General features: G+C 43.4%; 1 protein-coding gene across 7 annotated transcripts in view; it reads right to left on the bottom strand.

Moving 5' to 3' along the window:
- Nucleotides 1-21,030, bottom strand: part of COL6A3 (collagen type VI alpha 3 chain) — a 1,265,605-nt gene that overhangs the window by 666,596 nt on the left and 577,979 nt on the right. For all 7 annotated transcript variants that reach the window (XM_033946673.1, XM_033946674.1, XM_033946675.1 and 4 more), the window contains 3 exons: nucleotides 9,581-9,616; nucleotides 2,092-2,154; nucleotides 814-876 (listed from right to left, as the gene is read on the bottom strand). In XM_033946673.1, the coding sequence (XP_033802564.1) occupies nucleotides 814-876; nucleotides 2,092-2,154; nucleotides 9,581-9,616 (162 nt within the window). The remainder of the gene's footprint in view (nucleotides 1-813; nucleotides 877-2,091; nucleotides 2,155-9,580; nucleotides 9,617-21,030) is intronic.

The following is a 21,030-nucleotide window of genomic DNA, read 5'->3' as shown; positions in this document are numbered from 1 at the left end:
CCTTCTCCAGAATCTGACATATCTCCCTTCTTTGAGTCATCGCTCTTCCCTCCCAGTGTAACATCTCTCCCTCTACCCTCTCCACCACTATCATGTCCAACAATTCTCCCTCTTTTTTCCTTTCCACATGTATACCAACTCTTTCTCCATGTGCCTATGTCCAATAATTTTCTTTTTCTCTTCCCTCCCCCACCACCAACATCTCTCTTTCCCTCCCTTTCTAACCACCCAGCCTGTGCAGCATCTGTGCTTCCCAACCCCCTCCCAATCTGTGCATCATATCCGAGCCTGTGCAGCATCCGTCCATTCCTCCCTTCCAAACCCCCTAGCCTGTGAGCTTCTGCTCTTCCTTGCCTTCCCAACCCCCCAGTCCATGCAGCATCTGTCCTTCCATGCCTTCTCAAACCCCTAACAGTCCATGCAGCAGCTGTCCTTCTTGCCTTCGCAACCCCAGCAGCCCATGCATCTGTCCTTCCTTTACTTCCCAACCCCTTAGCCCAAGAGCATCTATCCTTCCCTACGTTCCCAACTCCCTCCCAGCCCGTGAGCATTTGTCCTTCCCTCTTTCCCAACTCCCTCACAGCCTGTGCAGAATCTGTGCTTCCCTGCCTTCCAACCCTATTCCAGTCCGTGAAGCATATGTTCTTTCCTCCATTCCCAGCCTCAACCTGAGCCCCACCCCCTCAGCAGGATCCTGTGGCACGAACTCTCCAGCTCCTGACTCCCCCACCTACCACCTTCCCGGCTGCCATACTGAATAGATTGGTAAATGCAGCACCTTCCTGAGATTAGAAAATGAAAGGATTAATTTACCCTTGGACCAGCACTTCCTTGTTCACCTCTTACACCTGGAGTACCTAATGGTCCTGGTGGACCCTGTATATGTAAAATAAAAAACAAAGAGAAGTTCAGTTTATTGTTAATATAATGCTAATGAAACACTGATACGGAAGGATTAGACAGGTGAAAGAGGGAGGGGGAGAGAACATAAAGTTATATGACCATAGCAAACAATAGAAAAAAAATATCAAGATTTCTGTGAGCTCTAGGCACAAGCATTAAGAACCACAGTAACACTAAAGTACAATAAATCATATGTTTCCTAGCAGACACAATGGGCAGACTATCTTACTGCCTTTTTACAATTCATGGTAAAATGGAAACTGATGTTTGCAATGCAATATGTAGAATACAGAAACCTATGGAGTGTCTGGGCCAATCATTACCTTAGGGAGGGGCCTTAAATATCATGGGCCAATCAGAGCCCCAGGCCCTTCCCCGGTGCATCCCAGGATGGCGCAACCTGGGATGCACCGGGGAGGGGCCTGGGAGGGGAAGGCCCATTTTGAAAAGGCGGGCCAGCTGGCTGCAAGGAGTAGGCATCCCTCCAGTCAGCCAACTAATTCAAGGTAAGGCAGAGAGGGGTCAGAGGCAGGGGAGGAGATGTTGTGTGGCAGCAGGAGAGAATGGCCATCTCTCCCGCTGCTGTGTGTGTGGGGGGGGGATCGCCGCCGCTGCAGGGCATCTCTCCCACTACTGGAGGGGTGGGTTGCGTGGCAGAAAGAGAAAGTGGAAATCTCTCCCACTGCAGGGGCATGGGGTTGTTTTTTTTTTTTTTCTTTTTGAATTTATTCTGCACATGTACCCATCGCTATCACCAGTGAAGGGCACATGCAAATTTAGCAAATCTTTGCTACTCTCCACCAACCTCATTTGCATGAGCATTTTTTGGAGAATGACTCGCTTTTTTTAGTTTGCTACCAGAATGGCTGCAATAGCAGCCCGACATTTGTTAATGTGGTTTTTAAAGAATCTAGGCCTCAGTTGGTAATTTAATAATAAAGTGGGTAATATTCAGCATTGAGTGTCACTATATTAATTTAAATTAATACTTCATTTAGAGCCTCTACATCTATAATAAGCAGTTCTGAATATATCTTTAGAGTGATGAGCAATGTCATCACTATGGAGTTAATTTTATAACAGTCTGCTTAGGTTATATGTGCAGGAAGGTGGTTATTTTGGCATTATTTTATAAAATATTAAGTAAAATACATGGCTTTTTCTGGGAATACAAACATTTTTACTGACCTGTGGGCCCCTCATTCCTTGCTCTCCTGATGATCCCACCTGTCCTGAGGTACCTGGATTACCCTAAAAAAAACCATTACATTCATAATTAGAGTGCTTCTCTTTAATGCAGCCCTATCCATTCTTATTGTAGATGTGTAGGGGTTAACTTTTAAAGAATAAGCTAGCAAAGTAAGAACCTAATTGACTAGATCAAATCCTTCAAAAGTAGAAAGTATGGGCCTGATTCTGTATAGGACGCCCAGTCTTAGCAGCCATCTAAGCAGCTTTTGAGAATCGCACACAGGCATCTTATATAGAATCACCTCTGTCCTAATGGACAGATGACTAACCCTGCCTAACAACCCTGATTCTCTAACTGGCATCCATGTCATGTCCATGACTGTTTCTTCATTACTCCCATTTTGTGGGCTAAAGTGTTAATGTGTTTGTATTTCTATTCTGAAGAAATTTTTCCTTTTATTTCTTGTTATTTACTCATTCATTTGGTGAACGTAGATTTTTGAAAGTGATAAATAATTTTTTTTAAACACTTTTTTTAGACCTTTAGCTTAATAAACTTTGCTGGGAATGGTTAATAAACTTGCTGGGAATTCATTGCTGGATAATATTCCACAGATTGAAGATAAAATGAATATATTATCAAGGTGGAGGAAATGAAGCTGATAACATATTAAAAACAGAACTAAGATTAGCAGATGCAATTATCCTTCTTCTCTGACATAAGATTCTAGGATCGATGAGGGATTCCAACTTAAATTTGCAAAAACATAAATGGAGTTATCAGGAAGACATTTGCTAATTTAAAATTATTGCGCAGGATAAAACCATTCTTGTATTCATTTTAATTGCAAATAGTATTGCAAGCCATCATTCTGAACAACTGATTTACTGCAATATTGGTTTGCTAGGTCTTCCACACTGCCAACTACATATTGTCCAGAATGTTGCTACCAGATTGATTTCAGAACCCAATTCTGCCACTTTCAACCTGCATACACATCATCAGCAAATTTACTAATAGATCAGTGCTTGTCATGTTCACATTAAGGTGGTGCTGCATCTAGACTATGAGCTCCTTTTACTAAGGTGTGCTAGCGTTTTTAGCGTGCGCAAACTACGGCGCTAAATGAAAAATTCTAACGCAAGCTCTATGGAGGCGTTAGCGTTTAGCGCACGCTAAGCGCGCACTAAAACCACTAGCACACTTTAGTAAAAGGAGCCCTATGGTATCCAGTTGTGTAGAAGGACTAATTTTTTTGATGGGGCCTGAGGTTAACAGCTGCTGACTGGGTAGATCTAACTACAAAGTGAGGAGTCACAGCCTGCCCAGGTCCACCCATTTGAGGTTTGGTATTTTTCAGAATTTCCCTAATGAATATGCATGAGATCTACTTACATGCAATACCTCCATTGTATACAGACAGACCTTGTGTATATTCATTATGGAAAACCTGGTGAAGGTTTAATATGTCCACTGAATCCCCTGCTATAAATGTCACAGCACACCACTGATTGGAGGACTAGTGCTACGAATGAAAAGGAAAGTAAAATCACTAGGGGGGGGTTAGATGCTACATTAAGTATGCAAAATCAAATTGTACAAGTGATCCAGAGCTACTTTTTTGGATGCTGTTATAATGGAGAACAAAGCCCATAATGTATGTTTCAGATTTTAGGAGTATAATACAGGCAATGATCATTTCAAGATTACTGCAATGCGCTGTATCTTCACATTGCAGGGCATTGCAGGTTTTGCAGAATGCTGAAGCGAGAATGATAGTTGGGAATGTAAAAAGGGAGCATGTGATCCCCTTGTTAAAAGGTTTACACTGGTTACCAGTTTGTTTTAGAATGGAATTTAAAGTTTTATTTTTGATGCACCTTGGGGTCTGGAACAGTTAGAACAAATATACAACCAAGACATATTCTGAGATCTGAGTTAGCTATGAAGTTGGACACATACATTCATATTTTCGCAAGAAATGGTTGGGGTGGGAGAAGTGGTAATAGAGCATGTCATAGAATGTCAGGTGACTAGTCAGTCATGCAAGTTGGCTTACCTTGCAGGTTGTGACCAACCAGGCTCTGTGCCTGCCTTGGTTCCTTTTAAAAAACAAAGGAAAACCAGTTCTATGGTGGGAAAAGCTGATCAAAAGCCCAGCTCACGCTTGCTGAAAAATTTGGCTGCCTATCCTGATATATCCACCCCAGAGCATGAACCATGGCAGGATGAGATCACTTATAGTGAGGGTAAAGATACTCTCAGGCAGAAAGCAGCATCATATAGAACTTTGCCCAGAAAGCAGAAGCAACTCCCTTGTAAGTAGAAAGGCCAGTGATTTGCAGAATGACCAAAGGGGGATCCCAAGAGAACCAAGGCCCAGATGCTCTAACGCTGTTGCTAAACTGTTTTCCAGCGGATTATCAAAAGGGATTATATCTTTCTTTAGCGAGGTTTCTATCAGTCTCTGACACTGACATGCAAATGCAAACACTAAGAACCATTAACAAATCAAAAAGGACTGTAGACTGATGAACTAAATAGTTACTAAATCCCATTCTGGGATTTCTTACTTTATATTTACAATATACTTTTTGTTGATTTTGAGTATCAAACTGGCATGTGGACTTTAGGGAAATTATATTTATAATTTTTAGATTATGATATATTTGACTATTTAATAAGAATGAAATAATAAGAATGAATTTAATAAGAACAAAATAGTATTCCAAAATTAGCATTTAAAAAAAATAGCATTTTTGTAAAAATATCAATTTGAATTAAAATTAGGTGTAGAGTTAGAAGTCAGTAATTAATTTGGTAGGTAGGTTGGGTCAAGCCAGTGATGTTATAAAGGTGTAAGAGAAAGATGGTTTCTTTTCTCTTGAAGAAATCCCAGAATGGGAAGATCTATGCCACAATCTGAGGCTTGTCCCTATATATAAAAAATCTTTAATTAACCTTCCATCTAAAATCTTAACTAAAATATTTATTAACTATTTAGTTCATCAGTCTAAAGTCCTTTTTGATTTGTTAATGGTTCTTAGTGTTTGCATTTAATCAATAGATAACCATTTAAATTTTGATTTTTTTGTTGTATTCTGACATGCAAATGGCCTCTTCAACAATGAAATGAGCCCCCCTGGGGGATTCTTAAATTTAAAAAATGCCGAGCCATGTTCAAAAAGCAACGTCAGCTTTTGGCGACTTGTTCAGGGGTGCCGGTCAGTGTCAGAGACTGCTAGAAAGCCCCTGTTTTGTGATGCAGTGGGAGATATGCTCATTCTCTCCACTGCATTACAACACCCTTCCCTGCTGTGATGCAAACACAACCCCCTCCCCCCCCCCGGAACAGTGGCAACACCAATCCCTTGCAGCAGAAGAGATGCCCACTCTCTCCTGCTGCACTAAACTCTCCGCCGTGTTCCAACCTGATTGCCCCCCCTCCCCACAGCAGGAGAGATACTCACTTTATCCTGCTGCAGTAACTAAACTCCCCACTGTGACCCAACCGCTCACCGCAGCAGGAGAGATGCCCACTCTCTCCTGCTGCACTAAAATACCCAATGCGACCACACCTCCACTGACCCGACTGCCTCCCTCTTAAAGCGGGAGAAACGCCTACTCTCTCCTGCTGCATTAACTAAACTCCCTGCCGTGACTCGACCACCCCTCCCCGCAACAGGAGAGATGCCCACTCTCTCCTGCTGCAGTAACTAAACTCCCCGCCGTGACCTGAGCCGATGGCCCCACCACCACCACAACAGCAGAGATGCTCCCTGTAGGGTTATCCCCAATTTGGAAGCATGCCAGACTATTATTACACCACCCAACAGGGTTCCCGCCACGATGTTTGGAGAGAACACGAAGAATATCTTAGAGTCTCTATGGGTCAAAATTCCAGGAACAAATGGAACGGAAACGAAGATCGGCATCTACTACCGACCCCCTACGGCAGTCCGAAGAAATTGATGGAGAAATGATGGATGAGATGCTTCCTGAAACAATTTGTCAAGGAAAATACGAGAGGAGACGTAATTCTGGACTTAATTCTAAATGGACTACGAGGACTGGTGCAAGGTGTAGAAGTAGAGGGGATGCTGGGAACCAGTGATCACAATATGATCTGCTTCGACCTGGACACAGGGGCGAAACATTGATCCAGAACAATGGGCATGGCACTGAACTTCTGAAAAGGGAATTACGAAGGGATGAGACTCATGGTGGGGAAGAAGATTAAGAATAGGATAAGAACTGTAAAGACGCTAGAACAAGCATGATCTCTTTTTAAGGACACAGTCACCGAGGCACAAAATCTATATATACCGAATATCAACATGGGATCCAAGAAGAAAAAGAACAAGGAACCGGCGTGGCTCACTGTAGCGGTGAAGGAAGCGATCAGAGACAAGAAGACTTCGTTTAAGAAATGGAAAAGGTTGAAAATGGACAAAAACTGAAAAAAGCACAAACATCATAAAAGCAGGTGCCATAAGACAGTAAGAGGGGTCAAAAGAGACTACGAGGAAAAAATAGCCAAGGAGGCAAAAAACTTCAAGCCGTTGGATGACCATGGAATAAAGGGAGTGCTAAAGGAGGACAAAGCCATTGCTGACAAACTGAACACATTTTTTGCGTCTGTATTTACCGAAGAGGATATACACAACATAATGGAAACTGTCAGGTTATACGCGGGAAACAAAGATGAGAAACTGACAGGGTTGACGGTCAGTCTAGAAGAGGTATGCAGGAAGATTGATATGCTTAAAAATTATAAATCCCCGGGATCGGATAGCATCCATCCGAGGGTAATAAAGGAGCTGAAAGGGGCTATAGCCAAACTGCTTCAACTAATAGCCAATCTGTCGATCAAATCAGGAAGTATTCCGGAAGACTGGAAGGTGGCAAATGTTACACTGATCTTCAAGAAAGGTTTGAGAGAAGATCCGGAAAACTACAGACCGGTAAGTCTGATCTCGGTCCTGGGAAAGATGGTAGAGTCGCTGATAATGGACCACATCATTGAGCACCTTGACGGACACAATCTGATGAGGACCAGCCAGCACAGCTTTAGCAAAGGAAGATCTTGCTTGACGAACTTGCTGCACTTTTTCAAGGGAGTAAACAGGCAGATAGATAAAGGCGACCCGGTCAACATTGTATATCTGGACTTTCAGAAGGCATTCGCATGAACGACTGCTTAAAAAAATTGTGAGCCATGGAAACGAGGGTGAAATACTCAAGTGGATTAAAAACTAGTTGGAGGATAGGAAACAGAGAGTGGGGGTAAATAGACAATACTCGGACTGGAAAAGCGTCACCAGTGGAGTTCCGCAGGGTTTAGTGCTTGGGCCTGTGCTCTTCAACATATTTATAAAAGATCTGGAAATTGGCACGACGAGTGAGGTGATTAAATTTTCAGACGATACTAAGTTACTTAGAGTAGTGAAGATGCAGGAGGATTGCGAAGATCTGCAACGTGACATAAACACACTCGAGAAATGGGCCGCAACATGGCAAATGAGATTCAACGTGGATAAGTGTAAGATGATGCATGTCGGTAGCAAAAATCTTATACACAAATACAGGATGGCTGGGCCGGTACTTGGAGAGACCCCCCCAGGAAAGAAACTTGGGAGTACTGGTCGACAAGTCGATGAAGCCGCCTGCGCAATGTGCGGTGGTGGTGAAAAGGGTGAACGGAATGCTAGGAATGATTAAGAAGGGGATTACAAACAGATCGGAGAAGGTTATCATGCCGCTGTACCGGGCCATGGTACGCCCTAACCTGGAATACTGCATCCAGCACTGGTCACCGTACATGATGAAGGACACGGTAATACTTGAAAGGGTCCAGAGAAGAGCGACTAAAATGGTTAAGGGGTTGGAGGAGTTGCCTAAGGCGAGAGATTAGAAAAACTGGGCCTCTTCTCCCTTGAAAAGGGAGACATGATTGAAACATTCAAGATATTGAAGGGAACAGACTTAGTAGATAAAGACAGGTTGTTCACCCTCTCCAAGGTAGGGAGAATAAGAGGGCACTCTCTAAAGTTAAATGGTGATAGATTCCATACAAACGTAAGGAAGTTCTTCTTTACCCAGAGAGTGGTGGAAAACTGGAACACTCTTCCGGAGGCTGTTATAGGGGAAAACACCCTCCAGGGTTTCAAGACAAAGTTAGACAAGTTCCTGCTGAACTGGATTGTACGCAGGTAGGGCTGGTCTCAGTTAGGGCACTGATCTTTGACCTAGGGGCCGCTGCGGAAGCGGACTGCTGGGCACCATGGACCACTGGTCTGACCCAGCAGCGGCAATTCTTTTTTATGTTCTTATGTAATTTGCTTTTGAGATACTTAATAAATAGTGTTTAAAAAAATAAGTGTGGAAACTTTTTGAAGATCCCTCGTATAATTTGGCATATTTTTAACATACAAGGAAAGCATTTTCATGTGCAGTTTCTGTACTGTGGAATACTATCTGGAATGTTACGTTTGTGTATTGTACTTGAAAACACATTTGTTTCCATAAACATTCTTATCAGTACAATGATTGGAAGGATAAAGTGGAAAGCCTGTAATTAGATAAAAACATTGATGTCCATAAGATAAATGTTGGTTATTTCTTTGTATTTGTATTGTGGATATTTTATGTATATTTTATTGTAATTATGTGGAATAGAAATTTAAAAATAAATAAAATAAAAATAAATGCCTATGCTCTAGTTTCTCCCAAAGTCTGTACCCAATGTGCTATACATTGTTCCCCCGCGAATTCGCAGTCTGCGGTTCGCGGTCCCAGTCATTTGTGGTATTTTCCAACTGCGAAGGGGAGACAGGAGAGGGCAGCTGGAGAGGCAGGAGAGGGCAGCTGGAGCGCCTGTGAGTGAAGGAAATCACTCGCGGTATGCTCCGACTGCCTGTTCCTTTACTAAAGTCGGGCCTCACCAATCAGGAGCTACATATCAAAGCAGCTCCTGATTGGTAAGGCCCGACTTTAGTACAGGAACAGGTGGTCGGAGCATACCGTGAGTGATTTCCTTCACTCTCCGGCGCTCCAGCTGCCCTCTCCTGCCTCTCCAGCTGCCCTCTCCTGTTTCCCCTGCCTAAAAAATGTATTTGCGTTTTTTCAACATTCGTAGGGGTTCCTGGAATGGAACCCTCGCAAATATCAGGGGAGAACTGTATATTACAAAAGATATAGGGCTCCTTTAACCAAGATGCACTAGGGTTTTTAGCGTGTGCTAAATATTTGCGCACGCTAACCCCGCGCTACACGAAAAATACTAACGCAAGCTTTATGGAGGCGTTAGCATGTAGTGTGCATGGCAATGTAGCACGTGCTAAGTGCATGCTAAAACCGCTAGTGCACCTTAATAAAAAGAGCCCACAATGTTCCCAAGCAGACAGATGGATAACAAACTGAATCAGTGGTTTAACTTTCAGAGCCCTAATTGAAAAATGCTAAATTACAAAACTGAATACTTACTTTAGCTCCCGGCGATCCTCTTCGACCAAAACCACCCTGTCAAATATAGTAACAAGTGACAATAATAAATTTTCTTGTAAAAGCACAGAAAATAATACCAATTAATAATTACGAAGACAAATTACAAAACGTTTCATTATGGGCTTTACACCAATTCTCAAAGAGAAAGAATGTACAGACATTCCCTTTGAAAACTGCCTGAAGAAATGTACTCACAGAGATGTACACTGGCTTTTTCTGTGCATACCTTTTTCAAGCAAAATATTACCTTTGAAAATATAATATACATTGTTGTCTCCCCACGCCAGTAAAGTCTTCATAATAATGTGGGTACAAGTAGGCACATTGTAGAACAACAATGGTACTTTTATCTGTCTACAGGGTAGGGGATTTTCAAGAAGCCTAGATAAATAGCATTTTAAGCAGTGTGGCCCTGATTCTATAAATGGCATCTAGCTCCTAGGTGTCGTTTACAGAATCGTTCTTAGCAGTGCCTGTGTTCTTACGTGCCAATAGGCATTAGAACCCTAGCCAGGGTTTTCTTGGTCTAAGTGAAATCACAACCCAAATTTGCCCCTAACCAAGCCTACTTGTCAGTAGGCGCCTCGATGTAGACGCCTGCTTGGAAGTGGTAAGTGCATACCAAGATAGCTGCCTACTGGCTAATTAATTTTTTTTAATGTTTTAAAATAGGTTTTTAATGGTGCTTTCAATTGTCAGTGCTAATTAAGCCAATTAAGAAAATTAATTTAGGCATCTTTTATAGAATCAGGGCCTCTGTGCATGTGAAAATTTTTAAAAGGCACTTAGAGCTGGATTCTCAAAAAGTTGCCATAAGTTAGGTACTGGCAGGCCACCCGGAATGGCTACAATACCCACCTTGCATCAGAAGAGATGCCCACTCACTCTGCTGGCAAGTAACCCCCTCCCCCCGCTATCTCCCTTCCCCTTACCTGACCCGACCCTGTTACTGCACTTTGTTTGGAAAAAATAACAAATAAGGATAATAAGTGACCAAGCCTTGAAGCTCACTTACTCTTCTAGCTGATGTAAGCACTACAAGAAAAGCAGTCTTCCAGGAAAGAAAAGTGAGAGAGGCAGAACCCAGTGGTTTGAAGGGCTCTGTCATCAATTGATCTAGTACTACATTTCGGTCCCACGCTGGAGTCGGTTTTCAATCGAGGTCTAAGATTGCTGAGACTCCTCAGGAAGCATGCCATAAGAGGATGCTGTGAGACTGGTTTATTGTTGACCAACGAGTGGTATGCTGAAATTGCTGATAGATGAAATCTGACAGAGTTCGTCTTAAGCCCTGCATCGGACATATGCAGGAGATATGTGAAGATATAGTCTAGCGGGCATTGGAGGGGTTGCAAACCGTGAACCTGAGCCCCTACTGAAAAACGTTTCCATTTTGCTCAATAAGATTTTTGTGTAGCAGGTCATCTTGCTGCTAGAACATTTTTGACAGATTGTGAGAGCGGAAGATCATTTAGGAGTGAGCTCTCAATTTCCATGCTGTGAGACTCAGACTGTGGAGACAGGGATGTAGCAGCTGGCTGTTGTGTTGAGACAGAAGAGATGGATGGTTGCCCAAGGGTATTGGGGGTGCATCCAGTAGATCCAGAAGCAGTGGAAACCAGACTTGTCTGGGCCACCTGGGTGCAATGAGAATGAGATGTGCTTTGTCTATTAAAACTTTCTGAAGCACCCTGGAGATGAGAGGGAATGGTGGAAAAACATAAAGCAGAGTGTAGTTCCATGTTATTGAAAAGGCATCCCTTGTTACAGCTTGTGGAGCTGGATGCAGAGAGCAGAATAGGGTGCACTGTGCATTGATTAGAGAGGTGAAGAGATCCACTTGAGGAGTCCCATACTGATGGAAAATGGATGTTAGCACTGCAGGATTGAGGGCACATTCGTGAGGGAGTCTGCCAGGATATTTTGATCTCCTGGAATGTATAATGCATTAAGAGCTATGCTGAGAGTCAGGGCGTAGGACCAGAGATGATATGCTTCCCTGCAGAGTTTGAGGTAACCCAAACCGCCCTGTTTGTTCACATAGAACATGGTCATTTGATTGTCGGTCTGAATGAGAATGTTCTTGTGACCTATCCCGTAATGAAAAGCCCGAAGAGCATAAAATATCGCTCTGAGTGATGATTGATGTGAAGGGACTGTTCAGAGGGAGTTCATAGACCTTGAGTGCAAAGATTGTTTAGGTGTGCTCCTGAGCCCTGATTGGAAACATCAGTGGTGATAACTAGAGAAGGTGGCGGGAGCTGGAATGGACATCCTGCTTGAAGGGAGGCGGAATGAATCCACCACAGTAGGGAATCCTTGATGTTGGATGGCAGTGGAATCAGCTGTGACAATGTGTGGAGATGCTGGTTCCAGTGTAACTTAAGGTGCTACTGTAGAGGTTGCATGTGGCATGTGGTACTAATGATAGCGAAGCTGCCATGTGGCCTAGCAGTCGTAAAATCTCCTGAGCTGGTAAGAGAGTTGACTGCCTTGCTCGGATTGCCAACTGGATGATTGCCTGATGTCTTTAATAAGAATTGCCACTGCTGGGTCAGATCGTGCCCAGCAGTCTGCTCCCACCTCGGCCCTTAGGTCAAAGACCAGTGCCCTAACTGAGACTAGCCTTACCTGCGTATGTTCTGCTTCAACAGGAACTTGTCTAACTTTGTCTTGAATCCCTGGAGGGTGTTTTCCCCTATAACAGCCTCCGGTAGGGCATTCCAGTTTTCTACCACTCTCTGGGTGAAGAAGAACTTCCTTACGTTTGTACGGAATCTATCCCCTTTTAAGTTTAGAGAGTGCTCTCTCGTTCTCTCTACCATGGAGAGGGTGAACAACCTTTTCTTTATCTACCAAGCCTATTCTCTTCATTATCTTGAATGTTTCGATCATGTCCCCTCTCAATCTCCTCTTTTCAAGGGAGAAGAGGCCCCGTTTCTCTAATATCGCACTGTACCTCCAGCTCCTTAACCATTTTAGTCGCTCTTCTCTGGAACCTTTCGAGTAGTACTGTGTTTTTCTTCATGTATGGCGACTAGTGCTGGATGCAGTATTCCAGGTGGGGGCGTACCATGGCCCGGTACAGTGGCATGATAACCTTCTCAGATCTGTTTGTGATCCCCTGCTTAATCATTCCTAGCATTCTGTTCATCCATTTTGCCGCTGCTGCGCATTGCGCGGACGGCTTCATTGACTTGTCTACTAGTACTCCCAAGTCTCTTTCCTGGGGGGTCTTTCCAAGTACTGCACCGGACATCCTGTATTTGTGTATAAGATTTTTGTTACCAACATGCATCACCTTACACTTATCCACGTTAAACCTCATTTGCCATTTCACGGCCCATTTATCGAGCGTGTTTATGTCACGTTGCAGGTCTTCGCAATCCTTCTGTGTCTTCACTACTCTGAATAACTTCGTATCATCTGCAAATTAAATCACCTCGCTCGTTGTACCAATTTCCAGGTCGTTTATAAATATTTTGAAGAGCACGGGTCCAAGCACCGAACTCTGCGGCACTCCACTCGTGACACTTTTCCAGTCCGAGTATTGTCCATTTACCCCCACTCTCTGTTTCCTATCTGCCAACTAGTTTTTAATCCATGTGATTATTTCACCCTCGATTCCATGGCTTGCAATTTTTCAAAGTAGTCGTTCATGCGGGACCTTGTCAAACGCCTTCTGAAAATTCAAATATACAATGTTGAACGGGTCGCCTTTATCTATCTGCCTGTTTACTCCCTCAAAGAAGTGCTGCAAGTTCATCAAGCAAGATCTTCCTTTGCTGAAGCCATGCTGGCTGGTCCTCATCAGATTGTGTCCGTCAAGATGATCAATGATGCGGTCCTTTATCAGCGCCTTTACCATCTTTCCCGGTACCGAGGTCAGACTCACCGGTCTGTAGTTTCCCGGATCTCCCCTCAAACTTTTCTTGAAGATTGGTGTAACATTTGCCACTTTCTAGTCTTCCGGAATCCTTTCTGATCTGATCGACATATTGGTGTCCAGAAGTGTTCCAATGAACATAAGGGAGAAAGCTGGAGAAAGCTTGGAGCTTTTGAAGGCTATGAAGAAAACCAGGGCGTGCAAGCAGAAGGAGATGGTCCCTGGAGTGGGCCACTAGTAGCCACTGTGGTATTCAGCGTATGCCTGCTAGTTCTGTCCCCAGAGCAGTGCACAGATCAGGAGTAGATGCACTACAAACAGCTCAATTTAAACCCCAAGCTGAACATTTTGAGGACTTTCCTTATTCGGCCTCTAGAGGGAGCAGGAGAGCAGATTTTTCTGTTCCCCAACCCCCACACAGCTCTAGTTTAGTTCCCAACAGTCACATGCAGGCTGGAAGCAGAACCAGCCAGAATAGCCTTTTCACCTGAGAGTTTGGGGCGTGGCAGCAGGCTATTACATCAGAGAGCAGGACTGCTTGAGAGGTAGAAGGAAAAATAGGAGCAACAGAGAAGGCAGGGATGCTCAGGGTTAAGAGCTCTGTATGGCAGTGAACAACCTGAAGGTATGGAGCTGACAGAGGCTGGACTGGAGCCACCAACTTAATGCCTCAGGATTTTCAGACAGTGGAACTGAAGCCATATGCTTAACCACTGAATGGAGCCCTGCCAATGGAAGTTTGCTGGACTGAAGGCAAGTAAATTAAATTGCCTAAATGTTTAACCTGGACACTGTGTGGCTAAGCTTACTAAATGCCTTTTGTTGTGTAACCCTGAAGAAGGCGTGGTGTTTGGGGGCTCCTACAAGAATTTTAAAGAACTGTTTTTGGATTTTGTGGGGGGGAGGGGTTCTTCCCTCTGGGTGGGGAAAGGGCTGTTGCCAGTCCCAGGAAGTGGGAACTGCTCCATGTTTTCTGTGGTGGGTTTGAGGGCATAAAATTTTGCAATATAAAGAGCACACTCCCTGGCCAGCATGACATATGCTGGGGCCTAGTGCCATAGCACTAGTACAGGCTGAGTTAGCTGACTTCAGGCCAAGAAACTGTTTTGAACTATTCAAATACTTGCTTTAAAGATAAGCTGGAGAAGCTGTGATGGCTTTGAGAAGCCAGAACTGTGGGTTTTGGGTTTATTTTTGCTGTTTCCAGTATTGAGAGACTAAAGTTAAAGGGTTTTAAAGAACTATATTGAACAGCAGAAACCCAGAGATTGTTTAAAAATACATTTCTTTTTGAGCATGGTGTGCACTAGCAGAAGGACCATATTTTGAGTAATTTGGTGCATTCTGACATTCTTGTTTTTTTCCTTTTGAACTGTTTAATCTCTTATGCAAGAAGGCTGGTTTAAATTGTTTTTTTTTTTTGCCTGAATAAACTAGATCCTGGCTATAAGAAACATACTTACCTGGTGCTGTGGTGTTTCCTTTGGTTGCCTATTTTTCCTTGTGCAAACTGCAGCGGCTCACAAGAGTTTTCCTTTTGTTACTGGTGCCCTAGGACCCATGGCCCTGAGGCTGCCGGCGACACCACTCATTGAAGTAAGGAAACCTATATAAGTTTGTTTTGCAAATGTGCCACTACTACTGTCAGGTCATTCGTGAATACCCAGGGTGTTGATGAAAGGCCAAAAGGTAGAACCCTGTACTGGAAATGTTGATTGATGTGCTGGAGTGGTACCTCTTCCATGGAATTGTTCTGCAGGATAAGAAAAAAAACTCTGTTGCAAGATGATGGAGGCGGATTTTGAAAAGACAGGTAATTGAGAAGAAGGTTGTTTATGGACTCTAGGATGTTGCCTGGCACATGTGAAGTAGTCTGTAATGGCTGCAAGCTGGTCCTATTGGAAAGAACTCCTGATCGTGGATACTATTGTCGAAAAAATAGACAAAGAACAATGAAACTGAAAAGAATAATCAGACAGGTGAGCCGAAAGCTCACGACTGGCTATGGAATGTTTCTTAAATTGTGAAACAGTGAACTGCAATCAATGTGCAAAGTGGCTGTCCCCTAAGTATGGAGCTGCTGCCAGTCTGCCATGAAAATCTGAAACCACTGATGCCCTCTGAGTCAATATGCCTTGGATCTGTTGATAGCAGACTTGAAGACCATACAACGGTGGGGAGAATGCAGAAGTTCAAGATCAGGTGCTTTATTTATTTTATTTTATTTATTTATTTATTTTTACTTTTTACTTTAGCTCAAGATGCTTAGAAGCTGTGTAGACTGAAAAAAGCTTCTGCCAATTATCCAGTTGTAGATCTTGCAGAATTCGATGAAATGGGAAAGAAATAGTTCCCCTCACTGAAGTCTCACAGGATTGAAGGATAGATTAAAAATCCCTATTATCTATGGGTGTTGCAACTTGACTGAGTCCTAAAAAAGAAGAGACCTTCAGTAAAAAATATTTGGAGAATAGTGCCCCTCCGTTGTAGCTGGCTATAGATGAAGCAGCGTATGTTGGGCTAAGACTAAGGCAATGACTTCCTTCTGGTCTGACCATTGTGTGGAAGATGACAAGCCCCTGAACCAGAGAGGAGCAAACAGGGGTACCAGGGCCTTAAACTACCACATGTGGAATAACCCCCTAAAGGTTTCTGGGAAGTTGTTTCCCATAACCAGGATATTGCTGGAGCTCCAGAGTAGGACTAGAAACAGCATTGTCAAAAGGCTGAAATAAAGCAGCAGTATTCTAAATAAATCCTTAAAAAAGAAAACAGGAAGGGAAATATGTTTAGATGGTACCTGTGCAGGATCCAGTACTGAGTGATAGGCGATCCAGTACTGAGTGATAGGCAACCCGTGTGGATTTAGTTTGGGTTATAGCCTGTCTTACTGCTGCTAGGCAACGATAGAAATATCCTCTAATCTGATCAGGGCCCGCAAGAGCTCTCTCAGAAGTACTCACCCATAATGAAATCGTCCCTGAATTCTCTAGGAAGGGACATGCCATTGAAGCCGATGGATGAGGTGTCAGGGATCAATAAAACTGGAAGCATCTGTCTTTCCTGTGGAGTCACCATGGCTGAACTTTTGTTTCCTGGCAACACTGGCGGTGCAGGGCTTACCTTCCTCGCCGGCACTGAAGCAGGGCTCTGATGAGAGGGAGCTGAAGACAAAATATACAGCTTTGGTTTGGTTTGTTGTTGTGGTTGGGCTTTTTTTTTTGTTGTTGTTGTAGAGGGGGTATCTGGCATCTGCAGAACCGGGAGCTTGCATCCCTTCTGAGGCACCGCCGAAGTTGAGGTTTTCTTTCCAGTCAACTGAGGCAGTATGCTGCTTCCCTATCCTGCCGGACTGAAACAGGGTCCTGAGGGGAAGGAACCAAAAGAACCTTCTGCTGAAAACCTCGGAGACTCTTCCTTGTACAAGTTGCCACCAATGCTGAGGTTTTTATTCTAATCAGCTGAGGCGGAACAAGCTCTTCCTCCCCCGCCAGACCGAAACAGAGCCCTGAGGGGAGGGAACCAAAAGTATCTCTGGCTTTCTCTGTTCCGAGTATCTGAAGAAAAAAATCTTAGAGCTTTTTATTGCGATCAGTTGCCACCAGCGCTAGAGTTTGATATCAGCCAGCTTCTCCGTTTTCTTCTGTGGTGCCGCCTGTGCTGAGTCTTTCAGAATTGTCAGCTTAGGCAGTTGAACGCTAACCTCCCCCACTGGAGCCGAAGCAGAGTCCTGAGGGGAGGTAGCTAACAGCTGTTTTGCCAGCCTTTTTGTTATGCCGGCATGGAGCAGTGTCGAAGGGGAACTGGCTGACATGAAGCCGGTAGTAGTCTTCACAGTCTGAACTGCTGCTTAAAAATGTGAAAAAATGAGAAGAGCATAGGTTATGTGAATAAAGACTCGCTCTAAAGTAAAACACTGAATAAAAAAAATAGTTGCGTTTTGTCAGGAGTACTATTGATTTTTCTGCTAGTCTTGTGCCGTTATGAGGTAAGTTTTGTCTGAAGGGCTGGAAAGCCTAGCTGTTCTGTCGAAAAAACAAGACAGGTCTCTTTTTTTTCCCCTTAACGATTGATGAAAAATACTTGCAGTTAGCTGACATAGGCAGAAAGTTGACAGTTCAAGAGTCAGTTACCCTGTCACTGAAGGCTTGCTATGTCAAGTGAATTTTTATTTTATTTTAAACTGCCCTAAAGGCTAGAAAGCCAAGGCTTTCTTGACTAAAAACTACTTTCTTCTTTTTAGTCTTTTCAATGCTTTTCTATGAGAAGGGGAGAGCTGCGACTGACTAGGAGCGGGTCAGAAAAAAATGACAGGAGGAGGGAAGGGGGCTCAGGAGTAGGGCAATCCTGCACATGCTCAGTAAGCTCAAAAGCTTACTATAGCTAGGGGAGAGTCCGACCTAATTGGCTCAGTCAGAGACTTCACCAACAAGTGGGACTACTTATCCCCTTCCTGTCTCCGGAGAAGTCCACTCTCCCCTGCTGGCAAGTAACCCCCCACTGCCATTTCCACCGCCCCCCTCCCCCTTATTTGACTTGACCCCCCCCCTGCAACGGGAGAGATGCCCACTCTCCCCCAGCTGGCAAGTAATCCCTGCTGCCATCTCCGTCACCCCCTCCCCCTTACTTCAAAGTTGATGAGCTGGAGAAACGCAGACCCACTCCTCCCAGCTTTCTGTGTCATCTAAAATGGGCCCAGGTTATGTAAGGCCCCTCCCCAGATGCCTAAAGCCCCTCCTATGGGGCATCCGGGCCAATCGGAGCCTTAGGCCCCTTTCCGATGCATCCAGGGAGGGGCCTGAGGTTCTGATTGGCCCAAGTTGTTTAAGGCTCCTCCCATTGGGGACGGGTCAGTAGTGGTGGGGATTTTAGTGCAGCAGGAGAGTATGGGCATCTTTCCTGCTGATAGGGGATGGTCAGATCAGTCATGGCGAGATTTTAGTGTAGTGGGAAAGTGTGGGCATCTCTCCCACTGCTAGGGGGGATGGTCAGGTCTGTTGCAGCAGGGATTTTAGTGCAGTGGGAGAGTGTGGGCATCTCTCCCACAGCTTGGGGGCATTTGATGGTCAACAGTGGGAGAGACTGAACATCTCTCTTGCTGAACATCTCTCCCAGTGTGATTCTCAAAAGCCGCTTAGGCGGTTGCTGAGATGGGCGTCCTATACAGAATCAGGCCCACAGTGTGTTTCCAAGAGCCACATCTTTCTAATCAAGTACATTTAAAATTAGGAAAGGGATGGATAAAGAATATGAAATACTCTATGGTTATAACTCAGTACAGATGTGTCCATTTTATTTTGTAAATTTATCCCAATACCATACATAAAGTTGAAAAAAAAACCACTTTGGGATGGTATGTTTTGGAACATTTTGATGTTCAGGGCTCAGAGATGGTTCTTTTAGATATATATGCACCAAGGGCTGAATTCTGTAAATGGTTCCTAAATTGGCGGGATCTATAAAAATTGACGCCAGCTGCATGTTAAGCACGCCTAAGCACATTAATAGAATTATGGCTAACAACGTCTAAGGAAAAACTTAGATGTTTGCAATGTAGGCCAGCATTTACTAGCCTATATTGTGGACTTCTAAGTTCTTTAGTGAATCATGCCTAATGGCACCTAAGTCCCGCTCCATCCCTAATCATGCCCACTTAGACATAAGGCACTGTTAGGCATCTTGCTGTAGACACCTCCCGGTGCCTACTTTTTTTTATTTTTTTTATTTTTTACAAGTTTCAAAGTTCATAATGAATGGAAGCAATTTGTTGAAGATAATGCAGACCATGTGTCCAATCCCATTTTATTTTGGAATGTAGCAAAGGCTGTCCTAAGGGGCGAAATGATAGCCTTTGTAGCAAAGAAAAAGAAAGAGACTGCTAAAGAATTGTTATATTTACATGATCAAATTGAAAGTTGTAAGAAACAATGGATACATATAAAAAGTTTAATTAACAGAGATAACTTATGTAGCCTGGGCAAATAGTATGCATTAGTATGGAGTTTAGGGGTACAGCTATTTCCCAGAGCTGCAGGTTTGGAGTTTTAAAATTATCAGTGCTGTGTATTGGTGTATGAAGGGTGGCCCTTCTGAGAGCTGCACAGTTGGAGAAAAAAACAATAGGTGCTAATGGATAACTATTGAAAAGTTACATTGGCTCCTGATTGAAAGCAGGGTGAAATTCAAGATCTAGTTGCGGACACACAAAATCATTAATCTCTTGGAACCACAATATCTAGCACCCAGACTACATTACCATACACCAGCACGTGCCCTGCACTCCAGCCAAGAATACCTGTTAGAAATATCCTCCTTTAGAGACATCAAATACAAAAGAGTTAGGTCAAGAAAGTTCTTAGTGATGGCTCCAAGGTGGTAGAACTCCCTTTCGAAGGAATTAGAACTAGAAAAGGACACCATAAAGTTCAAGAAAAGGATAAAGCAACACAGAGGAGATAGCTGGCTAGTCCCTATTAGGAACACAACATAGAACACAATTCAGATATTATGTGAGCAAATAAGTAGGATTTAGTATGAACATAGTACAAGATGCTAGTATGTGTGTATATTGATTATGGTATAAATGTGTGCATATATGTAGGATGATTGAAAACCGTCTCAAACAATGTGAATTATATATTGCAACAGAAGCTCATGTAAACCACTCTGAATCGACTCCCCAGTCATTAGTAGTGGCATAGAAGCTTTTAATAAACAAACTTGTGACCTAGTGAGTTTGAAAAAAAGCTCATGTACTTGGGTCTCTATGGGAAAAACAGATTACATTGAGACAGGCAGGCACCTCTCTGCAAATTGCCAGGAACTCAGGACAAGAGTTCCAGCAATTTCCAGAAGCCTGAGAAAACCCACTGATAAGCCCAGTCAGTTCTTGGGACTTCGAAGAGGGTGGTTTCTGTTTGTGACCCCACTCCAGAGGAGATTTAGGGACTAGATTTAGGCAGGAGATTTGTCTTTTGCTCAGAACCCACCAACTGACCAGTACTATTGAATTATGATATTTAGGTCTTTTGGTCAGAGCACACCAACTGACCAGTACAAGAGCTGATTTGGAGAGGTGGGTCTTTTGGTCAGAACTCACCAACTGATCAGTGAAAAATCTGATTAAGAGGTTTGGCTTCTGTTAGTCAGAGTCCACCATCTAATCATTGCACTTGGAGTATAGGAAGAGTGAGTAAATAGTTGGACTGTGTCCTTTTCAGTAACTGTATTCACTGTTCAAGAAAGTGCTTCTTTTTAACTTGAGAAGAGTAAAGTTCAGTCTTGGAGTTTACAACACTGGTTTGGACTTCCTTCATTTCTGAGTGAAAGTAAAGAGTAGATTGTCTGGTGCTTGCCTGCTGTGGGACTTCAGCTTGTCCCAGCTCTGGTCCTAACAAATAAACATAATTTTGTGTGCTCCTTCCCAGCATCCAGGTAAGCAAGGGGTTACACTTAAGTTTTTTAAATTTATGTAGTCTTGATATATCGCTTTTAAATGCAAAGTGGTTTTCAATTATACACAGATTTTAAAATATATATATTA

The sequence above is a fragment of the Geotrypetes seraphini genome, chromosome 5 (assembly GCF_902459505.1).
Source record: "Geotrypetes seraphini chromosome 5, aGeoSer1.1, whole genome shotgun sequence".
NCBI classification, from domain to species: Eukaryota; Metazoa; Chordata; class Amphibia; order Gymnophiona; family Dermophiidae; genus Geotrypetes; species Geotrypetes seraphini.
The sequence above is the reverse complement of the archived record's forward strand: the minus strand, read 5'-3'. Positions and strand labels throughout refer to the sequence as shown.